Raw genomic sequence first — 23630 nt, 5'->3', positions numbered from 1 at the left:
AGACAGTCCAAAGTTTATATATATTATTTTGAAACCGATGGAGCAGAAGCAACAGTAGCAGGGGCATCATGCCACCCATGACAATTCTTCAGTTTTACTATTAGTTATTACTCACTACCCCTATTAACGTAGTAGTAGTGTTGAATTGCAGTAGGATATGGCAGATCGTAGTTAGGTATAATGGGCATTATGATACCGTAGTAGTAGTTTACCGCCCAAATATCACTACTACAATGCACAACAACTACTTGAGTATACATACTCACATACTGGAATATATAATAGAGCATTCAATACCCTCAACCCCAGCAATAGGGTAATAGTTTATCCAAATTATCCGAAAGATGGTAATTAATTATCTAGTCCTTTAAATTCTCACAACATAACAAACTCTACCAATAAACAATTCAATCACATCCTGGTCGCAACTACTACCCGAACTCACTTACTAACGCACTTTAGTACGGAGTATGCCTTAGATCCTCCTCCTCCCAACTAGTAACTACAAACTACTGCAACTTCATTCCCTCCCAACAAATCAAATCTCTCATGTGCATTTGCGCAGAAGGGTTAGTCTGGTGCTTTTGTTCGACAGGGGGGTGGAATCTAAATTCCTTTTTTCCTTCCTTCTGACTACTCCGTTGGTCCGTCGGTGGTGTGCCTTTTGCTTTTGCTTTTGGTCGGAGGTCGGAAGTTATCTGGGGCGACAGTTAACTAGTACTGTATCTATCTAGTATCTACCCTAGTGTTGGTTTACTTCTGGTGGGATGGATGAATGGATGGATAGATGAGCCCGGTTAGATCCGAAATGAACTTACAGTTGCTGTGCTTACTACTAAGTTATTTAACAGACTATCCTGGTTATTAGTAGTGCTTGTATTATTATTATAATTTGGAGTTGTTATTGTAAGGCGTTATTTGGGTGGTTTTGGCTGTCAGTAAGTGGTGGTATTGTCTAACTTCCACTTATGCATTATTTCATTAGCGATGGACATAACTCAAGTACGTAAGTACTAATAATTATGAATATAAATCTGAACATCATCATGACGGATTCTAGATATCTGTCCATATCCATCCACCTCTCGGTCGCGTACATACTACTTACTCACTTAGGTACGTACTACGGTAGGTAGGTAAGTACCTGATACTGCAGATCGAACTGACACGCAATACTTTAACGAGAATAAAAAAAATATTAGAAAAAGTTATGACTCTATGGCATACTACGTAGTCAGTAAAAACTAGCTACGGATGAAGAACCAAAAACCGATAAGGATCATCAAACAACAAAAAAAAAAAAAAAAAAAAAATTTTTTTTTTTTTTTTTTTTTTTTTTTTTTTTTTGACTCATCGGCATTTGACCTGATCACGGCAAATGGGAAAAGTCAGTCAACTTTCTTTCCTTTTCCTCGGGGCCCGCGGTGACCCTCCCTCTCTCTCTCTCTCCACTTTCCACTTTTCACTGCGTATATAGTAAGTATTAGGTAGTATCTATCTATCTACTTATGGTGTGAGTTGCGAGGTAAATATGAGTAAGCAAGTAAGTGTCAAGTCACACGTAAAGGGTATGTTTCACAAGCTTTGCTTGCTTGATTGACTGTGGCTCGGCTTTTCCGCGATTTTCAGACTCATTTTTTTGTCTTGACCGGGGGGTGCGTGCCAAGCCCCTCTGTTACGTATGTTAGTGGTTCGGCTCGGTCCACACTTTTGTTTCTCTTACTCTTTCTCTTTCTTCTTCTTCTTCTTCTTCTTCTTCTTCTCTTTCGTTCTCGTAGAGGGGAAGGGGAAAGAAACTCAGGGGGTACGAGGGGTTATTATATCATAGAAATTTTCTCTTTCGTAGTTATATTAGCTTGAAGGATGGAATGGAATGACTCTCACATGCTAATTGGGGGGTTGTTTGTATATAGTTGGTATAAATGTATTGCGGGACATCCGGATATTTAGTGTAGGCTTAGGTTTCTTATTGTGTCTCTTATTATATTATTTTATATTATAACGTAGTATCGGGCGTTATTATTATTCCTGCGGTGCGCTTATATTACCTTTCTAAGTTCTTGTAGGTAGATACACACCTGAGGGATAAAAATCGCTTCAATATACTCGGTTGGGTGTGGTTCAGGGACGACCTTCCTAACTTTTCTTCATTTGTATCCCCGGAAGAGAACCTAACTTTAGCACTTCCGGCCGAGCACAGTACACCGTGTACTTCGTACTTTGTGTCATGATCTCTCAGGGATGATGGATGGCGTGGATAGTATCTTAGCTTCTCCCGGTCCATGCTTCCTCTGATAGCCGAGGTGGTCGACCCTTATTTTTTCCTTCTTTTTATTTTTTATTTTTTTTCCCCTTCTCAAAAATTACCTTCGGCCAACTTTCAAGGGCCCGTAGTTCGTGGGATGCCCAGTCAGCATAACTTGAAACTCACACCTTATCGACCGATTCGGTTTAACTTCCGGAGTGATTGAGCAAGCGAGCCTTCATGATTCAGGACGCCAGACACGCTACCATGGACTATTGATCCTCAACGACCCCCACCTCATCCCACTTTGGCGCCGCGGCTACAACAAGCTTTTGGGCTAAAACCGTCGCCTGCAGCCTGTGATGTGATGGTCGGGGTGGCAATATCATTAGCATATGTCGGGTGTACGTACCTGTGATGCATCTCGCACTGCTCGCCTACTATTAGCGTAGCGGTTGCGTCGCTGCCGGGGTGTTTTGCATACTGGGTGGTAATGATGGATGAATGGGGAGGGGAGGGGGGAGTGGGATCGACGGACGGGTTTTGTCGGGTGGAGTGGATATGTCTTCGGCCGGAGATGGCGCCTGCGAAGTTGGAGTAAGTGGTATCTAAATTCTTAAGTAGTTAGACTAGTATCTGTCTGGCTCGGTGTTATTATTAGTTGATAATGAATTGAATAATGCAACCTTACTTTGCATAGTTTGCCTGCCAAAAAGGATGACCGACGGACGGACACAATGCTGAATGTAATTGATGCGATATTTATTCGTCCTTGAGACACCAATATGCGACGACACAAGCACACTGTCTCACCCCCTCCGGCGCTAGTTGATCCTATCGGAGAAGACCCAGGGGGTTCCGGATATGGACTCCGACCATTACGGCCGGTCGCTGAACAGAGAGCATCCTCCGTCCCTCTGGACTGGTCCTTGTTTAGCCCTAGTGCCCCCCCCTCCTCTCCTTTCCCCCTTCGTTGTTGGGTGTACGGGCAAGATGGCCGTGGCGAATGTGACGGCGGAGATTGGCATTACAGATGTGGTAGATCCTGGTGCCGAAGGATGCCGGTGAGACACTAGAACTTTAGGGTGCAGGACGTTGGAGTCGGTTATTTAGCCCACGGACCAAACCAGTAAACCAGTAACCACAGTATATCTTAACAGACTACTGTTGGGTAATTGTGTGCTCTCCGATGATAACCACCACCCTGTCGGGGCAAACTACCGTGCCCTCTGCCTTATGGCTATATCTCCGTCCGTTATTCCGCTACTAGCAGGGCGAAGGAGTGGTTCCGACGGGGACGGAGGGCAACAATGTCCATTTAAACTCCGCTCAAACTAGGTGCGGGAAAGGCATAGGCCGTGTTCCCTCCTTAGTATCTCATATATTAGGCGGGAGGTCAGGGCGAGAGCACGGTTGCTGTCATCCTTGTAAGGGAACCAATATGAGATGCGTCGTGGGGAGGGACAGTCTCCCGTCCACATCCCATCTGTTGCGACTTGCGAGTTACTTCGTCCATAGTATCATCCTTGAGGGATGAGAAGGCCCTAGCAAGTTTTTACTTGCATCGGAATGCTGGAACGCCCGGCAAGCCCGCCCAATCTCGGGTTATGTTCGGGAAAACACAGATCTGATCTAATCGCACCAATCAGTGGGTTATGCCGCGGGTTTTTCCAGCACTGGGCGTTCGGCATATGAAAGAGTAGGGTGTCAATATTTGGAGTAGGCAATCTCAAGGAAACCCGGTCAGATTATTGCCCGTGATTTCTAAATTGATTAAATTTGCTTTACCCCCCCTCCTTCTTACTTCATTTCCGGTTGGCGCCAACTGTGGGATCGGTGGGCGAGATCGTATGATAGTGCTTAGCACGGCCGTAGGGTGAGAGCCTCCGGCCCACTGTTGGAGGGGTGGGATTGGCTTTTCAAGAGGCCATCCATGTTCCTGGCTGGGTGTTGTCGATGCTGAAGATGACAGAAAATCTGCAGTACATCTCTTGCGACACGGGAAACAAAAGACTCGTCAACATTCCGCATGGCCTTCGGGATAGGGTTTTCCGCGAATAAAAATCGCTATCCAGTCAGTCGAGGCTGGACCGTCAAGCTGTCTGCTACACACTTGACGGTGCAGATCGGATCGCCCGAAGATGAGACAAATCCGACATCCCTCCTTGGACCAAACGGGCGTTGTTCCCGACGGGCCACAAACCGTTACAGGAGACACCAAACTCAAAATCCCAGCCAGCCAGCAGCAGCATCAAAGCAGTCTATCCAGCCAAACGCATCGATATTAACCGCCCCAGCGACAAGACTAACACGAAACAGAAAAAGAAAAACAAGAGAAAAAAAAATTCAATCAAATTAAACCCAAAAGAAAGAAAGAAAGAAGACTCACTACTCAGGTCAGAAAAATGAAAAACCGTGGCCCTCCGGCTCGCAGACCCTCATCTGTCCGTTTTCCGGATACGCCCAGTCCACTTGGTTCGCTAGTCCCCACGAATGACAGGCTCGCGATCCTCGATGGGCTGAGGGACTGCTGCGAACTTGGGAGGCTGTTCCTTGTACCCTCCCCTGGGCTTTGCTTCTCATCCTTCTCATCTTTTTCCCGGCTTGGAGTCAATGCTCCACTCGCGTAAGGACGGACTACGGAGGTTTCCGTACTGGCCACTAGCCAAACGATAAGCTGGTGGATTTTGAGCCCTCGGGGGAGTCGCAGTGCTTGCTCACCCTGGCTGGCTGTGGGAGTCTGTAGTGATCTCTCTCCTGAACACACTGATGAGGTTGTTCGTCCGAGTTTGGTCAGTCCGGCCGAAACAAGTCGGCATATCCAGTGGCTCTCTCGGACGGGGGATTTCTTTCTTGTTGCCAGCCTGGCTCTTTCCTTCATGTGCGGATCTTTTTTTCCCATTTCTGTCTTGAATTTTTATTTGATTTTCAATTTATTTTATTTGTCCTCTTTCGTTTTTTGTTCTTTTTACTATGGTAATTGATTAACCATTGCCCACCACCTCCTCTCCTTCCCTCCTCTAACCGGAGCCCCCTAATTAGGGCGATGACTTGCCAAGTGTGCACTATGTCGGGGTTGGCAACTTTCATAGGGCCCAAAATCCAGTCTTTCCGCGTTGGCCTTCTCTTGCATTCCGAGTATGGGAACGGACGACCAAGTAGTGTCGAGCCTCGCAAGTTTGCTGCACACCATGATGACTACAACGGCAAGAGATACTTAGTAAGAAGGAACAGACGCATTGTCCCGATCAAACGAAACAAGGTTAATTGCAACTGCCGTTCCGAAAAGATTGTGCTTGTCCCGTGGTCGGTGGTCGCATGAGCGTCTCCTACCCATGACTAACGGCTGGAGCTGGCAATGGATCGTTCCGAACACCAACGAGGATCCTCCTGCGGGGCGTCGGGTTGGAAAACCTAATCATGCTCATATTAAAACAGATTCAAAGCCGGCCAGTGTCAATAAGGAGAGACCACCTGCCACCCACAGCTACCCTCCCAAAGACCAGATTGAGAAAGGATGCCGGAGAGTCTGACGATATCTAATACCGACCCGTTCCAAAGTCTAAATGCCACCTTGCTCCTCCATGGCATGATTACGCTGGAGATGAGGACCAGGAGGCGGCGGCGGCGGCGGCGATGATGATGATGATGAATCTAGATAATCAACTAATGAAGGACTCTCGGTGGATTCGATCTCAGCCGGCACCTAATATGAACCGCGCCCGGTGGCAGTATCCTTTTGATATACCCGGGCCGGCCATGACGACTGTCGACACACTGCCAGGGAGGATTTATCTAACTACGTACCATCTATTGAAAGGTGAATAAACTGGATGTAATCAATAATTGCCCGATGGATGGACGGACGCTTCGCGTCTCCGTTGGGAGTGGAGCTGGTCGAAGCTGAACCGAGGATGCAACTGAAAGTTGAATGCCGAAGGGGACAGAGGGAGGAGACTTCCGGCCCGCAGTAAGAATAGTTCGATAGTAGGGTGTATACTACTCTGGGATAAAGTAAACACGATCCAGAGCATCTAGACTATCTAAGATGCCGGATAGTACGGGTTGATTGGGTGGGTTGGGAGGGCCTCCGTTAAACCGGAACTGTTGCGAAAAGTGGACTGGCAAGCGTTGGAAATAAACCAGGCTGGAATTGTGAACCAGGCTTCGTTCTCTCTGTGTGTGATCATCCTGATCTGGATCGGTCATAAGTTGCCTTTCCATTAAAATATGCTCAATTTGCCGAGCTTGGATGGCAGGTTGAAAGGATCCTCAGCTAGACGGCCAGGCACTGACTGGATTATCGTATCCTCCTATCCTCTCTGCTCTTCTTCTTCTTCTTCTTCTTCTACTACTACTTCTTCTCTCTTTCTTGTCTCGCTCCTACTCTAACCGACTCCTCCCTCTTATTCCTCCTGATCCCCTTTCTTCGTTCTCTCGTTCCTTTTCTCTGCTTTCTGCCCCCCTTTGATTCCCAGTCATTCCAATGACCGTGATTCTTATTACTATTCAAAAATCCCCGATCCTCCCCGCTCTAAATTAATCCCAGCGTGTCCCTCCTTTGAACCTGGCGTCTCCGCCCCTCTACCCTACTACTACTTCTACTTTACTACTACAGTCCTTAGCACCGGCCAAACCTGACAGGGGCATTCCCACCTTGGCCTCGACTAAGCAACAGCGCTATTTAACCACAATTGCTCCATCCTCATCCTATCCAGTGCCCCGCGCTATCAGGCTTTCTTATTTTTTATTTTTTTTTTCTCATCTGGTGCTGGTGCAAACTGGCTGTCTAGCTCAGGGCCCAATATTATTATTATTATTTTTTTTTTTTTCCCTTTCTACTCCTCATTAGTGGCAGGAGCCATTCGACAAACATCAGGCCAGCTTGACCACTGACCACTGACCAACTGAACCAACCAAAATACCTCGGAGCGGCTCTTGCAGGGTGATTTAGTTGATATTACTACTACACTCCCAGGAGATCTGTAATTTGGGCGGTTGTCTTCCGGGGCTGCTGGTTAGTTGTTTATAATTCTTGGCCTACCTGCACCCCCTGGGGCACTATCAGCTCAGCAACAAACAGCCTGGTTTCCATGCTAGTGTTGTCGTGACTCTAAAACCCTGCCCTGCCACGGTCCTGCCATTGTACTCTTCCGCCCCCATCCTTCTCCCTGTCCCATCTGAAACGGAGACTGCTGCGCATCTCGGTTTTGTTGTCTGGTACACACAAAACCTACCTATCCCCTCTCAGCGAATCTGGTCTGGCGAGAACCCAACAGCGTTGCAGATTACGGAGACTTTACATCTTCTGCACGGGTCTATGCGTTTTGTGGCAAACATTGGACCTGTGAAGCGATACAGTCTGGGAATGGCGAGGTCGACCCGAATTACAAGCGTGTTACGGTCATTTGCGCCATGAGTATCATCCTTTAGATGCTACCTTCGTTCTTCCCCCATTTACCCGCAACCAGAGTGCAGGGTAACTCGCAAGTGAGCCCGCTTGATGCGGACTTAATCCTGCCATTGCAGAATCTCCATTATTTGAACGGCTATTTTTGAGTGTGTAATCTGTTTCAGCCCTTCAGCCCTTCAGCCCTTCCTGTTCTCACCTCCCCGGCCGGGCAGCGATCGACCTACTATTTACGGAGGGGCAATCGTGCTTCTCGAACGGCGAACCCAGAAACAAGCTACAACACCAACCTTTATTTTTCTCTTATTAGCATCAAAATTGTATTATTTGCTGGCCTGCTGACAGTAGTGTCTCCTTGAATCTGAACGACTGGAGGCAACTTGGTAGGTTGACACGCCTTTTTGGAAAACATCGAGTACGATGACGTGGTTGCTAATCCCCTTCCCATCTTGGTAGGCTCGCTTTCTACTATTCTCCTCTCCTGAAGTACGAGAATTCACCGGTCAAAACCAAGAAGCCGTTTCTGTAGGGGCTCTGCCTCGTTATCACAGGACCCGAGTCGCGGATTCTGATGCTGTCCGGCGGGATTCAGGTGCTACCCTCGAAGAATCTTGGACACCATAGTCACCCACAATGTCTGCTTTCCCAGCGGGCTCCGTCAGCAACATGTCGCCTGCTATAGATTCCACGTCGCAGCGACAGTCTGATCGCCCAACTGATCCTTCCGTGCCAGCATCCCACCCGTACCAACTCCCACCCCCTCGCACTTCCGCTCCCTTGCCTTTTGGGACAGCTCCGTTTCTACATCAACGCAACCAAGCAGAAGGTCGCGAGCTGGAAGAAACATCCCTGGGTCGCTCAAAGATTCCAGGCCAGCAGCAGACGGCCAATGAACAGCTCCCGCCAGTTAGCCAATTGTTGACCCCCACAGCCCATCCAAGCCGTCCATCATCTCCCTACCAACCTCACCGATTTGGCATCTATACACCCCCAAATGGCAGCACAGCATCACCGACGCCGTTCCGACAGAGCGACTCTTTACCACGACCTAGCCTACACGAAAGCCCTCGGGCGTATCCCGAAACTCTCCCGCATTCACATACCAGGAGTCTCCCACCCCTAGCCCATCTCTCCACACCCGGCCTAGCACGTGAAGGTCCGCTACATCCTATTCATACTGGATCTCCTGTACAATCCAGTCAAGCTGCATCGTATCCGTACTACGGTCTCAACTCGCCGGAGAAGGAGTATACCAGAGACTTTTCTCCCAGTGAGACTCCCGATTCTGCAGCAACAAACAACCCCTCTCACACATCCAATGTGCGTTCTCATGTGGTGGATGAGAGATATGTGGAGGGCGAAGGTCTCTGCTACATATACGCAGACGGTTCGCATTGTCCCAAGATTATCGACGGTGTTCCGGTCAATGCAAATTGGGGGATCACCAAAGCCGGCAAACCGAGGAAGCGACTCGCGCAGGCCTGCTTAACCTGCAGAGAAAAGAAAATTAAATGCCAACCGAATCTTCCTAAATGCGACCAATGTCAGAAGTCTGGGAGGGAATGCAGATTCGAGAGCGCGTAAGTCTTTGGCAATGGTGCCTTGACGACCCTTGGTAAAGTGACTAACCTGTCTTGGTTTTGACACTAGTCCCCGCGGCCATCGTGCGGCCCTAAAGGCGACACAACTTGCGAGTCGATACGAACCACGAGAGAGCCTCCCCCCTGGCAGCTATGCTTATGGCGCAGCATCCCAGTCCCCGTACTCTGCGATCCGGGCTTCGGAGAGTTCGGCCTCCCTTCCGAACACCAGTTCTCAATCGCCGAGATCTGAAGTATCGATGTTGACACCCTCTGCCATGGAAGGCCCCCAAGATAGTGGAATGGACCATGAGCAGTACAGGCTCAGAATGCCGGGTCATGGTCGGCTATCCATTGGAGCGGAGGACACTGCTAGACGTCTAGCCGATGACGTTTCGCTTGGGTCTCATGACTACTCCGACATCCTCATGGAGATGAAGGATCTGGATCCTCAAGACCCTCTTGTATCCGACTGGCATACAGATCCGTTCGAAGTAGACCCAGAGGCCGCAGTTCATTATGTGGAGAGCTATTTCACCCATGTGAACGACCGCCTATACTACATGTTCCCGCGGAAACGGTTTCTTTTGTGGCTGCGGTCGTGCAATACCAAGACCTCAGATGATACTATGCTGTTGTACTCGATGATGACGCTCGGGGCGGTATTTTCCGATCGGCCCGACAAGGTGACGGCGCTCAAGAGGTATTCACGCACGGCTCGGTATGCCGCTGAACACAGTCGACACGCCCTGACTCTGCAGCTTGCTCAAAGCCGCATCATTGTCGGCCTTTGGTACTACGCCATAGGTTCCCTGGTGCCAGCCTGGGATGCAATCGGGTCGGCGGTTCGGACAGTGTGTGGACTCCGGTATAATGTTGAGTCGGGAGGGGTCATCGTAGACCAAAGCCGGCCCTGCGAGTACGGCTTGCATCCCCAGGCGCTGATCGAGTGTCGCAGGCGGACTTTCTGGGTCGCTTACCTCATGGACGTAAGTAGCTCAAGTTATTTACTGTTCACCAGGCTCAGGCTAACCATCCTACTAGCGCATGACTTGTTTCTATACGCCCTCCTCGACTTTCATCTCGGCCCAAGCGGCCTATCTGAGACTTCCTTGCCGGGAAGAAGTATATGAGGCGCAGGAGTATACCACCGTGCCCTATTTTCAAAGCTTCCTCAACCAGGTACCGGCATCGCCTGAGAATGATAACGCCAGTTTGAGTGCTATGGCATTACAAGTTGAGATCTTGTCACTCTGGGGAGACGTATCTGACCACGTTTTCCGAATGTCCTTGGTGCCATCCGAGGCATACAATCAGCTCTTCGAGGAATTCTACGTGAAGGTCGCCGGACGCGTCGATGAATGGGTCGCACGGCTCCCCGATCATCTGACCTTCTCGGCTGTGAATATGGAACGAAGCATCCGAACAAAGAAAGCAGATGCGTTCATGTCAATCCATCTACTTTATCATGCAACTCTGATGGCGCTGAATAGGTATGCTCGATACCAAAACATCCGCGCGGAAATCATAGAGCGACATATCCGCACCACGCGGACCCATGCAGTAGAGATTCTCCAGATCTCGCTCGCCCTTATGCGTTGTGCTGCAGACTATGAGCCATCTCGTATCGTTCTGGAGCCGGGAACGGCGCGAGGAACCATTTTGAACCCATTCCTCGGATACGTGATTGTGTCAGCGACAGATGTCCTCAGTGCGGCTGGACTGATGACTGATTTGCCGGAGAGTGTAAATCTGATCCGTGGGGCCTTGGAGGCTGTTCGAGAGCTGGCGCGCTTCTGGGGCGGTGCCATGCCCCTGGCGACGTTAATAGAAAAGCGTCTAGAAGCTATGAATGAGAGTCTGCAGCAACAGGCTGGTTCCGACCGGAAGGCGGCGTTTTTCGTGCACGGCCCATCGCTGGATAGCCAGGTGCGCGCAGGAGTGCAGCAGCAGCCAGATTTGGCGACGAACGAAGACCTAATGTATGGCGGTCTGCCCCGGGAGCAATTGTTCGGCGCACTGGGAGCGGGCGACGTTCCCTTCTCAGATGAGACGGTCCTTTGGATTAGAGAGAGGAGCTGATAGCTCTTCTACCCCTTGTTAGGATGTAACTTTTTTTTTTGCATTATGAGCGGATATACAAAAGCTGTTGCAGTTGTGTTTTAGCAGGTTATACCCGGGAGGCTTGTTTGGCTTGAGTTGTTGTTGTTGTTGAATACATGTTGCGGTAGCCCCGATGGTGTGGGCTTACTGCTCTTACAGATGACACGAGTGACGATGTTGCACATGGATTGTATATTAGAGTCGATATTAGACGTTCCGGCAGGAGTCGTGAGTTTCAAACTAAGTTAAGCACCAGATTCAGCATCGAAAGAGCTTACCAGAGACTAGTTAGTAGTAAATGACGAGTCATGGCGAGTGTCCCACTTTGACACCGCATGAATCAGCTCGTGCTCGCCTGCCCGAATTAGGAAGTCGCCCAATCAGTAGTAAACAGTAGTTTCCCCCCTTAAGTCATGCCTTATCGGCGCTATGCTCGATTTCTCCCCGCCACAACGATCGAGCAGTTATCATGTAGCTAGTACTAAAGCTAGATCCTCCTTCAATATTCAATTTGACCTTTCCATCCATCCAAAAGGTCAGGGCCGCCAATGTGGTCGGTTGCCTACCCCGGAGAAAATGGAAGGGCGGACAGGAAGCTGAGGGAGGGAGGGAGTGGGAAGAACGCAAAAGAAGGGCTGACGGAATCGCCGAAACCGCCGACTTCGATTTTCCGACGTCATTCAAATGCGTGCGCGCCTTTCCTTTTCTTTCTTTTACTTCCCCTTCAGCCAAACACTTTGCGCATACAGGCGCCCCTTCATTAATTCACGCTCGCTTTATTTACAGGAAGGAAATAAAGATTCCGATTCAGATATCGTCTCACAATATGTCAACATGATTATCTAAAAGATTAAAAAACCGAACAGCCAGCTTTCCCCGCTTCACAACTACCTACCTACCTACCTGCCTACCTTCTTGCTTTTTTGACCACTCCCCTCATAAATACGCGCGCGCGTGTGCGCAAGATCCATACTTTAATCAGCCGTGCGGCAGCGACAGCAACAGCGACAGCGACGACCTCACCAGCACCACCGAATAATAACGGATAACCATGGGTTCCAATCCACCACCACCCAAAGATCAGGATGAGGCCTCGTCTCCGCCCGAGGAACTCGATTACTATGCCATCCTTAATCTTGCGCGCTCTCCACCCCCCACGGAAGCTCAGATTCGGTCCGCGTACCGAACCCTCACGCTAAGTTTTCATCCGGATAAGCAGCCGGCGGAGTTGGCGGACTCTGCGCGACGACATTTCGATCGCATTCAGGAGGCATATGATACGTTGGTGGATCCGAAGAAGAGAGCGGTGTATGATGAATTGGGTGTGCAGGGGATGAAACAGGAATGGGTGATTCTTGACAGGATCGCCAAGGATATGAGGGTCGGGGTGAGGGCCATGTCTGGGGAGGAATTTCGGGGGTGGTTTTTGGAAGTGATGAAGAGGAGGGAGAGGGCTGTGGTGGAGAGGATGGTTGGGTCGAGGGTGGGTTTCTTCTCTTCTCTTTTTACTCCCTTTCTTTGGTTTCTTGGGAGGTGCGGGGGTTATGGTTGTGCTAATGGATGCAAATTCTATAGGGCTCTATCACTATTGGGTTCGATGCCTCTAATGCCGTGTCCTACGATGAAGAGGAGGACGCCTTATATATTGAAATGCCGTCGCCGAGGCCCTCGAATTATGCATTGGGTTTCTCTTTCAAGGCGCCACTGCCGCGATTGGGCTCTTTCCTGGGAAGGGAAGGCGAGGATGAGAATGAGAGTGAAAACGATGAGGGACCTGAAACAAGGAAACTGTTCAAGGAGTACGGTGAGGAGACGGAGTTGACATTTAACGCAGGCATCTCGGGGGAGGTAGAGCAGATGCACCAGGAAGCCAACTTCAAATTCCCGGATGGCAGGAAAGAAACTCACCTTGTATGTTGACTGAGTGCTGAAACTTTCCATTGGGAAATTGCTGACGCTGTGTTTAGCTGCCGCTGCCGTATTTCTTGATCGCGAACCAGATTAATTTGGGAGTCGGGGCAAGCCAACTATTTGGGGGTCCTTATAGTATTAAGGGCCTCGCAAAACCCCCGTTTGCGTTCATGCAGAACTCCGTCATGAGTGTGAACGCTTCAGTGTTGCCACACCCATCGCTTGAGACAACTTGGACGAAGTCCTTCGTCCCTATCCCTGGCGCGAAACCCATCAGTGTGCAGGTCGATGTTGATTTTGATCGGTCGCCGCAACGGGCGCCCCCTCGTTTCGCTTTGAAGGTCACCAGGCAGATTGGTGATAGGAGGTTCTTGGTAAGTAGCTGGTCAAGCGGCTCCTTACTCTGGCCGAAACCTTTCCGCCACTTCTTTCTACCCCTCATAGAGTTTGGGTTGAACGCCGAGACTGCAATGTCCGTTCCTACCCATCCCAGCTTTTTCCAAATCGGCGTCGTCTCTCAGCCCAAGCGACAGATTTCCCCAGCGGATGTCGAGGAAGAGACGGAGGACGAGGAGGATGAGGAGTTTGAAATGCTTCGCCGCCAGCAGCGCAAGGAAATTGGAGCTGCCGAAGCTTGGCAGACGAATGTGACAGCTACTCCGATGCAAACTACATTGTCATTCGTTTATTCGCGCAATGTTTTCTCAGGAAAATCGGCCTACGAGCGTTTACGCTCGGAATGGAGCTCTGAGGGCCACCATTCTTTGCCGGAGGACAATAAGCCGCGTTCTGTACGGGTCAATGTCGAAACTACCGTGGGGCGTGATTTGGCGCTTGGATGGCATATTGAGGGGACCCGCCAGGTAGGCGATTTCACTCGCATGGGTGTTGGTGTTGGGGTTCGAGATATGCAGGGCCTCGTCGTGACTGTGTCCTGGAGCAGGCTAGGCCAGAAGATCAGGGTGCCCATATCTGTTATCCCGTTTGGGCTTGTCGATGTGGATGTAGCTGCAATGGCTATTATTTGCCCATGGCTAGCGTACTGCGCGCTAGAATTTGGGTTTATCCGTCCAAGGGAAAGAAAGAGACATCGCCGGGCGATTGCCCGACGACAGAAGCAGCTGAGAAGACTGGTGCCCAAGAAGCGGGCCGAGAGCCAAGAAGCCATCGAGATTATGACTGAGCAAGTACAGCGCCGACAGGCGAAAGAGGCTAAGCAGGGAGGTTTGGTCATTCTCCGGGCTGAGTACGGTTACTATCCTTCGAAGAAGGACAGGGAAAATGGCCGAGGATTGGAAGTCACTGATGTTTCCATCCCGGTGGCTGCATTGGTTGACCACGGGCAACTGGCCATCCCTAAGGAAATGGCCAAGGTGAGTTCACGATTTCGTCTGCAGGTGATGATAGCAGTGCTAATATGAGTTGACGCAGTCCCACATCCTTGGATTCCACGACCCGGCCCCGCTTCTGCCTAAGATGCTCAAGATATGGTATAATTACCATAGACAGGAGCATTACGTTGAAGCAAAGGAAACAGAGGACATTTCTTGTCCTATGCGTTCGCATCTCTTGTAGCTGGGCATATCTATGTCTCCCTACTTTTCTTGATTTGTATACATGCTGCACTACTAGCTTTTTGGCATCACTCTCCATTCATATTTGCATAAGGAAATGCGCACTACACCACATACTTCTTCCCCTATTGAATATCTCAGGCGTCTGATTCATATATTGCATGCATTTGTCAATACGTTCGTGTATGTTAGCGATAGCATTGGACGAGGCTAATACATAAGGTCGAGCTCTGGTGGTCTTTCATGGCACGGCGAGTCGACTCTCAACTTCACTCTCTATTCGAGTATATACCAATCTACTCATATCAACTCTATCCTAAATCACATGAGATTTATTTCGAATAGACTATGAACCCAAGTACTCGAGTTAACAGCAAACCTAACTCCTAAGGCGGTGATCGTGCACGTGACCCGCCCGGTTCCCGCAGCGGCAAAAGAAGCCAAGCCCATCTTCACTCGCCATCGAAGAACCATTTCATCATATTCCTCTTCCACCAATCCTCTTCCCTCCCCTCACAACTTCAGAATGGCATCCATAGCGGAGGGCCTATTCAAGTCTCTCCCCAAGCCGAAATACACTGGCGAGGAGGAAGAGCTACCACAACATGCACAGCCCCGAGGTCCGCGGGTCGTAGGCCCGGGACAACTCGACGAAACACAGATTGTTCTCCGGGTGGGTAGCACCGCATCCATACAAGATCCAATTCACATAAAGCTTTATCCCACCTTCACTACTATAATTCAATGCTAATGATGATGATTATTATGGTATCTACAGAGAACCGGCCCCCCTCCCTACCAGAACCGAGCCGGATGGCGGCCCCGCGCCCCCGAAGACTTTGGCGATGGCGGCGCGTTCCCCGAGATCCTAGTCGCGCAGTACCCCCTCGACATGGGCCGGAAGGGCACATCCTCGACATCGAACGCGCTCGCCGTGCAAGTCGACGCCGAAGGAAAAGTCAAATACGATGCTATCGCGCGCCGCGGACACAGCGACGACCGGATCGTGCATGCCTCATTTAAGGATCTGATTCCGCTGCGCCAGCGCGTCGACATGGGCGAGGTGTCGTTAGATCGGCCGTCGGAGGAAGAAGTCCAGGCGCAGATGGAGAAGACCAAGAACGCGCTCGCCAGTTTGGTGGAGGGTGCGGCGGCGGCGCAGAAGCCGAAGAACGTGAAGGGTGGACGCAGAGCAGAGCCTACGTTTGTGAGGTACACGCCGGCTAATCAGATGGGTGATACGTCGAAGAAGAATGATCGTATTATGAAGATCGTCGAGAGACAGCAGGATCCCATGGAGCCGCCGAAGTTCAAGCATAAGAAGATCCCTCGTGGTCCGCCGTCGCCGCCTCCGCCGGTCATGCATTCGCCGCCGAGGAAGCTCACGGCTGAGGATCAGGAAGCGTGGAGGATCCCGCCGCCGGTGTCGAATTGGAAGAATCCTAAGGGTTACACGGTTCCGCTGGATAAGCGGTTGGCGGCTGATGGACGTGGACTGCAGGATGTGTCGATCAATGATAAGTTCGCGCAGTTTGCGGAGGCGCTGTTCACGGCGGATCGTCATGCCAGAGAGGAGGTCAGGCTGCGTGCTCAGATGCAGCAGAAGCTGGCGGAGAAGGAGAAGGCCCAGAAGGAGGAGCATCTGCGTGCGTTGGCTCAGAAGGCCCGCGAGGAGCGTGCAGCTGCTAGTAGCAGTCGACGCGATTCTCGTGCTGGATCTCGTTCGCCTTCGCGCAGTGTCAGCCGCAGCCCGTCGCCGTACTCGGCTAGTGAGGATGAGGATGCTGCTCGGGATCGCGAGCGCATGCGTCGTGAGCGTCGTCAGGAGGCGGAGAGACAGCTCCGTCAGTCGCGGATGGGTACAGAGAGACGTATCCAAATGATGGCACGCGAGCAGAACCGGGATATTTCCGAGAAGGTGGCGCTGGGATTGGCTAAGCCGACGCAGGCGTCCGAGTCGATGTACGACTCGCGTCTGTTCAATCAAACGAGCGGCATGGACTCGGGCTTCAACGAGGATAACCCGTACGACAAGCCGCTGTTTGCCGCGCAGGACGCCATTAACAGCATCTACCGTCCACGGGCGCAGGCTGATGACGATGACGGCGAAGGCGCCGAGGGCGAGATGAGCAAGATTCAGAAGCAGAATCGGTTCGAGGTGCTCGGTAGAGCGAAGGAAGGGTTCCGCGGTGCTGACATAGCTGAGGTATGTCCCTCCTACTTACTCATCCAAGAAATAGACATGCAACTGACACCAAATTAGGCTCGTGACGGCCCCGTGCAATTCGAAAAAGACACCACCGACCCCTTCGGCATCGACAGCATGATCGCCGACGTCACTAGCTCCGGTGCAGGCCAAAAGCGCTACGGTATCCAGGAAGTCGACCGTTCGGAACGAGGCTCCAAACGGGCGCGTGTCGATGATGATTAATTGTGTTGTTTGTGAATATACCTCTATTATTATTTTTACATTTAACATACGCGGGGTTAGATATTTACCTACTACGTACGCTGTTCACCTGTACTCAATTCTTTGCTTAGGGGGTCTACTATGTGCATTGCTGCGGGCGTTGTGTGTGTTCACTGGTTTATACTCTTCCTTTCATTTTTAGTGTTGCAGAAGAAAAATGCAAAAAGTGATGATTTACTCTGTTCTACTTATTGTAGTCTGGGTTAGTGGGTGTGCTTGCTTATCATGGGTAAGTAGAATAGGTAACAGGATTGAACTAGTAGAAGACTAACTAGGTCATCTTTTCCTATCTGTGCTGTGACTGACTGCCTGAAGATGTGCCATCGCCACCACACTATACTCACTAAACAAACTAAAATAGTAAGTAAGATAGTAACTATAGCCCAAGACAAATCGCAATAGGACGGTACTTTACTCCGAAGATAGTAACCAAGAAACATCACTACACTCCTTTCCCCTCCGTCTCCACAGCTTCTTCAATTTGAACAGTTCAGTGGTGTGTGTATCTAATCCCAATGAATGAATGATACCTACAGAGTGGATAACCAAGTCAAAAGACCTAAAAGAACAATTTTCGATTCTTTTCTTGTCTTGCCATCCCGAATCAAATCCCGATGCGGAATGACCCACAAATCATCAGGTATAAGTACTTACTGTATGGTACTGTGGAGGGAAATAGTAGAGGATTGATCAGCATGTACGTACTGTTGATGGTGTGGTGTAGGATGTCATGTCACACGACTTGGGTTGTAACTAGTGACTTATACTTGGGACTAAGTTAGTGATTTACTTACTGAAGAAAACAAGGAAATTTATACGAGGATGATGGGTATGAGATGACTTATGTAGGATGTGTGTGTGTGTGTGTGTGTGTGTGTAGAGGAGGGAAGGGAATCTTGGAAGTTGGGGATCAAGTGATTTAGATGTGGGTTCTTTCTGTTGGCATGACTACTACTATTACTTGGGATGGTAGAAGAGAGAGGGTGTGAAATGTGGCTAGAAGTGGCTGGTGATGGTGGTGATGGTGGTGGTTGTTGCGTGTGATGAGAGGATCTATTCTGGTACTGTTACTACCTACCTGGAGTATGGTGTCTACCTGCTACTGTGCTGTGTATCATCCAGTCAGTGATCTGATGCAAAAGTAGACGAATCATAGCTGTTATAGAGGTGAGTGGCTGAGCTGATTGAATGACGGATCTACTCCGTACTCAGGCCACAACTACAATATAATATAATACTCTCACTATGCATGCATGCAGATATCAGACCACAAGATGTCGGGTCGATCAGCCGGATAACCAAACTGATTGGATGGTGGACATCCCAAATCGACGACGTACAGGAGGGCTGGGGAGCGTTGATCTAATCGAGCAGATAACGAGAGCCAATGACCCGCGCAGTTGCGAGTCATCTTGTTTGAAATTGATGGCCACCTTCGGAACTTTGTTGCTGCTGAGAAGGAGGGGATACTGACGATCGGGTTGGTTTCTGAGTGGTAGCGCTCCAAGCGCATTGGAGGAGAGACGCTGCTGGCTGGCTGGGAAAGAGTTGTGGTGATGAACGATTGGGAGGGGGGTCGGTAGGTTTGATCCGAGGGTCCAAGATAAGAGAGAGTGGCTGAAGGTCAGGATGTAAGTGGTGGGTTGCATGGGCTTGGTTTCAGTCCGGGCTGGGAATGGAAGGATCGTGTCTTGTCTTGAGGATAGAAAGTTATGAAAATGAGGAAAGTCTCATCCTTGGGTTGCCATTACCAGGGTTCTGAATGGCTAGATTTTTTGATGGTAAGTTCGCTGCAATAGCACCTGAAATTATGCCCTAGGGGCCCGTCAGTTCAGTTGTATCCATAGCCGTTGTTCCGTTGGTCATGCCGGAATGGAACAAGATCCACTGCTAGAGTACACCGTAACCGTGTTTGCTGATGGTGCTGGTGCTGGCGCCTGGTGGAAGCGATAACGAGTCCATGAGCCCATTCCGACCTTCCCCTTAGTCTAATACTTTGTAGTAGTAACTTGCGGATTAGTGCCTCATCTACGAACTTCATGGTTGTGCTTCTCCGATGCAATGCAGGATCATCTGTGTGACCGGATGGATGGAACTGGAGCGACCGTGGTGCCTGACTAGCTTACACTCCCACACGTTCATCGCACAACATCCTTGCCCCTGCAAAGTGCGGGGAGCCGATGAGCAGCAGCAGAGGAAATCCTGCCTCGCTCTGACCGTCGAATCCTGCTCCCGCCAGACATCAGCCATTAGATTAATGCTTCGATCCGTGCGCCTGAATGATGCACCGGAGAGCACAGGGCAACGTCGGTACCGGCGCCTAGCGCGGGGTGGCGATCGAGGGGATTTGCTGGTGCTGCTGATAAGGTGCTGGGTCCGGTGGAGCTGGAGATAAAGCCGAGACGCTGATTTGGGTGTGTTCCCACGGATGGATTATTAGGTAAAAGGTTCGTCTGATCTTTTGCTTTTAAAGTCTGGATAAGAGGAGTCATTCTGGCGGCGCGCAAAAGAAGCAGACGACGTGCCTCAACCGCCAATCAGTCAGTGCTCAAACAGATTGCTTCTTATTTTTTTTTTTAATTCTATTTTCATTTTCTTTTCCCTCTCCTTCCCCTCATCTGTCAAGTGTGCCTTAGCCCTTTTCTTTTCTTTTCTTTTCTTCTTCTTTTTTTTTTTTTTTTTTTTGATCCCCCGGTGTCGTACCTTGGGGAAGGCTGACTCCGCCGGGTCGTTCAGCGGATCTCCGGTGTGGCGGTTGAAGTGTAACATTTTCAAAGTCAACTGGAGACAGACAGACAGGTAATTGAACCAGTCTGAAGCAAAAGGGATTGAGGGAAAGTGAGACAGGAAAGAAAGGGGAACTTCGAGGGTTGCCGAGGAATTAGAAGTGAGGAGGAGAGAAAGAGAAAGAGGAAGTGCAGGAAGAAGACCAGAAGCTCAAGTCACCTGCTCTTCTCTCTTCTTCTCCCCTCTCGAGAATCAACCACCACGACAACTTCAACTTCCCTTCCACCTACTCTCCAGTTCTCACTACCTCCTTATTTGGTCTTTCTCATTTCTCAAACCATCCTCCGCTTTCCTGCTCTACCCGATCCCCCGTGCTGCGTCTATCCCGCACCATCTCTCTCTGATTAGATCTTCCTCCCTTCTTGCGTGCTGGCTCTCATTGATATCATTCTTTCAAACAATGGCGTAACCAAGGGGGTTTGGAAAACAATGAAAGCAAGCTGTCTGCCATCCAGAACTCTCAAGCGCAAAAAGAAAAGAAAAGCATAAAGAAACCCACCGACCACTCACGCTGTCACCAGAGGATTCGAGTTGCCCTGCGCCACACGTTACTGGTCCCGTTCACCTGCCTCACCCTGTATTGCCTGGTGCCAGCCTTTCACATCATCATCATACTTCCGATCGTGACTACTTCTCCTTTTCTCTTCTCTCGTATGCCCGGTTTAGTATCCACCTGGCATCACTAAAACCAGTCTGTCGCCTGAGTTTGTGGATATTCGGTGACGGCAGCTGATTTGAGCACCTTAACTACTACTACTTGTCACATACACTGAACTCGCACTCATTCGATTGTGCATGATCCCGATCTTCTGATGCAAATACGTCATCTGGATATCGACAACCATGATGGAACAGTCATTATCTCTCATCTCTGCCCAGGTCCAGTTCATGGTAAGTCTTCAAGTACCATCGCCATCATGCCGTCTCCTTTACTGCACCGATGCCCCCAAATCTACGCGGAGCAGCATGGAATTCCCTCCTGGTAGACTAATCTTGCTAACCACTATTGTCGAAATACAGGAAGACAGGCTGGCCCTGGTGCATATCCCTCTAGACCTATATCCCTTCTTTTTGAATCCGATCATGCAGATTCTCTTCCATGAGGTGCCTCCTATCTCCGAGAACCAAATGGAAGAGGACGATGGGTACTCAGAGGGGCATAGACGCCACCAGCCGGCATTTTTGAACTTCTCAATCACCCCTGTGGAATGCTCGATCATGTGCCCCAGACAGCTTGCTAATGAATACTTCGCTCCTCTGGTCAACAAGTTCGTTCAGAGCAGTTCCTCGGGCCAAAGCCGCCTCTCCATCAGCCATGATGATTTTATTGCCATGCAGGTGTACGGAGAGGGCCTCGAAGCTGGCCAACGGGTCCTCGAGCTTACGAGCCCGCTGGCCATGGCAGGAATGTATGGTGCAGCTGACCTTTAGGAGTTTGTGCAACGTTCTGGCTGACATGCTGTAGCTCTATCTTCTTCATCTCCACGTACTTTTCCGACTACATCATCGTGCCTCTTCGAAGCAAGACCCAGGTTATTGAAGCCTTGGAGAAGCGTGGCTTTCATTTCGAAATGTCAACGGAGGCTTTCGTCAACAACAACCAATCCCAGTTCAACAGCTGCTTTAGTCCCGTCTCGTCCCGGTCGGCGAGCAGCTTGAGCTCCCCTCCTGCCACTCCGCCACCCTCGTCGCTGGATGAACTGCAAGCGCGCACGTTTAGCTCGCTGCGGAAGCACCAAATTGTCCCATCCGTTGACAGAACCCTGCGTCTAGTGCAATGCGCCGCGCATCACCGCTACACGAGCGATACAAGCTCCATTGCCATCCTCCGTGAAGCCCTCACGACAGCTTTGATCGTCGATAAGCCACGGTTCCTCTCTCTCACCCTAACCGCTGCTGACCCCGCGGCGTCACTCTTGCTGGAAAAGCGTCTTCTCCCCCGCTTCTCAAGTGACTCATCTGCGGCTACCGACTCGGATGACGATACAAGTCTTCTTTTGGGATCTAAGGAAGAGGTTCTTGTTCCCATCATGCTCGACCTACGTAAGCTTCCGCTGGAAGCTTCAGGTATTGTGTGCGGAGTTGCTGGCCGACTGGCCGACGCGACGCACGCACGGGGCGATGAGGATACTGACGTATCCACGATTCTTTCCCATTCTTGGAACGGCGGTGGCTCCTCTTTCGACAGTGCCTTCAAAAATGTCCTGTCCTCTAGCCACGGCTCCGGTGGACCTGTCAGATCCTTCGGCACTAGCCCCGGCTACAGAACCCATCGTCTGCAGCCAGACATGGACCCATACATGGACGCCGTCGAGATCAGCTTTCTTAGCACTGCGCGGGCGGGTTCCATCATTGTGGGCGAACACGAGCTTCATCGTGCAGTCGACGCCCTCGAAGCGGAAAGCCACGAACCCGATGCAGGAATCACGGCCCTCGAACTTTGAACTCATACTGCTTACAACAAAAAGTTTCTTGATCCACTTGTTTTGCATTGACTCTTCTTTTTCACCCTGCTTATTCTTGATTTTCAGTTATTCAGCGTAGCAACCACGCTCAATTCCCTTATGTTGTTTCGATTCTTACTCGTTTTCTTAATGAATTATGCTCAAACGGATACCAAAAATGCTGCATCATCTTATTTTCCCTTTGTTGCATTGACCTTTTCTTGCTTGCACTCTCCCTTCTAGCAAACTGCAGCTCGGGCTTACGCTGCATACATACCGAAAAGTCTCATGTATCGAAATATATGCATTTTCTTCTTTCATGATCTGCGACATACAATTTCTTCTCTCTACTTTCTCTAACCACGACACAATGTTTCCACTTTTCCCAACACTGTCAATACTTTAGCAAGCGAGGTCGGAGTTGTCTATTTGGGTTCATTCGACCCGGGTTTGATCCTTGGATTACTCTAAGGCGGATATACGTGGTTTGTATCTAGCATGGCTGACGATTCTATATTCCCTGGTCTAAACTGCATATGGGTGATTGGACATTGTATGGAAGAATAACAGACAGATTTTTCACGATGAGAAATCATTGATCCTCAAGTCGGATCTACTGTAGAGCCTCAATCCTGTTTTACTTCCAACCAAACCAAACCGTATCCGCGTCATTAAAATCGCTCAGTAGACTCGTCCTTCCGCAATTGGTTGCGCAGAGGATAGTTATGCGCTCAGACAATCCAAGCGCTCCTTTGAGGCTGAGCGAGCGAGCGAGCGATGAGCAACGACAATACCCGCCACCGCACTGTGTCTGTCTGTCACCACAGGCTGAAATGCCTCGTGAGCAGTAAAACAGAACTGCAGGAAAATAAAAAGCTTCAGCCTGCTCAATGTTTCTCCACCTTCTCACACTGATCCAATCATTGAACAGATGGATACGTAGTCGCTACTTACACCGATACACCATACCACACCACACCATAGCGGGACTTGGCCTAACCTAACCTAACCTATTCCCTGTTTCGGCAGACAAACAAGAACAGTAAGTAGCGTAGCGTCGGTACTTTATTATTCTCCTCCTTTTTTGTCATTTGGTCTGGTGGAGT

General features: G+C 50.0%; 5 protein-coding genes across 5 annotated transcripts; all 5 read left to right on the top strand.

The window, feature by feature from the left end:
* Positions 1–2996: 2996 nt before the first annotated feature.
* Positions 2997–3188, top strand: BO87DRAFT_374047 (uncharacterized protein; the record flags this gene model as incomplete). Its single annotated transcript, XM_025622701.1, has 1 exon — positions 2997–3188. A coding segment is annotated over exon 1 (158 nt), but the record flags the coding sequence as incomplete, so codon positions are not given.
* Positions 3189–8288: 5100 nt separating this feature from the next.
* On the top strand, positions 8289–11317 carry BO87DRAFT_302719 (C6 transcription factor; the record flags this gene model as incomplete). Its single annotated transcript, XM_025619217.1, has 3 exons — positions 8289–9235; positions 9306–10224; positions 10280–11317. 3 exons carry the CDS (start codon positions 8289–8291, stop codon positions 11315–11317), a joined length of 2904 nt encoding a protein of 967 aa, XP_025482480.1.
* Positions 11318–11992: 675 nt separating this feature from the next.
* On the top strand, positions 11993–15108 carry BO87DRAFT_374044 (J domain-containing protein). Its single transcript, XM_025622700.1, has 4 exons — positions 11993–12821; positions 12914–13249; positions 13306–14622; positions 14681–15108. Exons 1-4 carry the CDS (start codon positions 12390–12392, stop codon positions 14822–14824), a joined length of 2229 nt encoding a protein of 742 aa, XP_025482479.1. The 5' UTR covers positions 11993–12389; the 3' UTR covers positions 14825–15108.
* A 200-nt stretch (positions 15109–15308) lies between these two features.
* BO87DRAFT_328940 (SKIP/SNW domain-containing protein) lies at positions 15309–17469 on the top strand. The gene is made up of 3 exons (XM_025620241.1): positions 15309–15496; positions 15602–17029; positions 17087–17469. The coding sequence occupies exons 1-3, from the start codon at positions 15350–15352 to the stop codon at positions 17252–17254; spliced, it is 1743 nt and encodes a 580-aa protein (XP_025482478.1). The 5' UTR covers positions 15309–15349; the 3' UTR covers positions 17255–17469.
* Positions 17470–20923: 3454 nt separating this feature from the next.
* On the top strand, positions 20924–22524 carry BO87DRAFT_423333 (ACT domain-containing protein; the record flags this gene model as incomplete). The annotated part of the gene is made up of 3 exons (XM_025627162.1): positions 20924–20971; positions 21101–21489; positions 21546–22524. 3 exons carry the CDS (start codon positions 20924–20926, stop codon positions 22522–22524), a joined length of 1416 nt encoding a protein of 471 aa, XP_025482477.1.
* Between the last annotated feature and the right edge of the window lie 1106 nt (positions 22525–23630).

The sequence above is a fragment of the Aspergillus neoniger genome, assembly GCF_003184625.1.
Source record: "Aspergillus neoniger CBS 115656 unplaced genomic scaffold BO87scaffold_7, whole genome shotgun sequence".
In the NCBI taxonomy this organism is placed as follows: domain Eukaryota; kingdom Fungi; phylum Ascomycota; class Eurotiomycetes; order Eurotiales; family Aspergillaceae; genus Aspergillus; species Aspergillus neoniger.
This window is presented reverse-complemented; position numbering and strand designations above follow the sequence as displayed.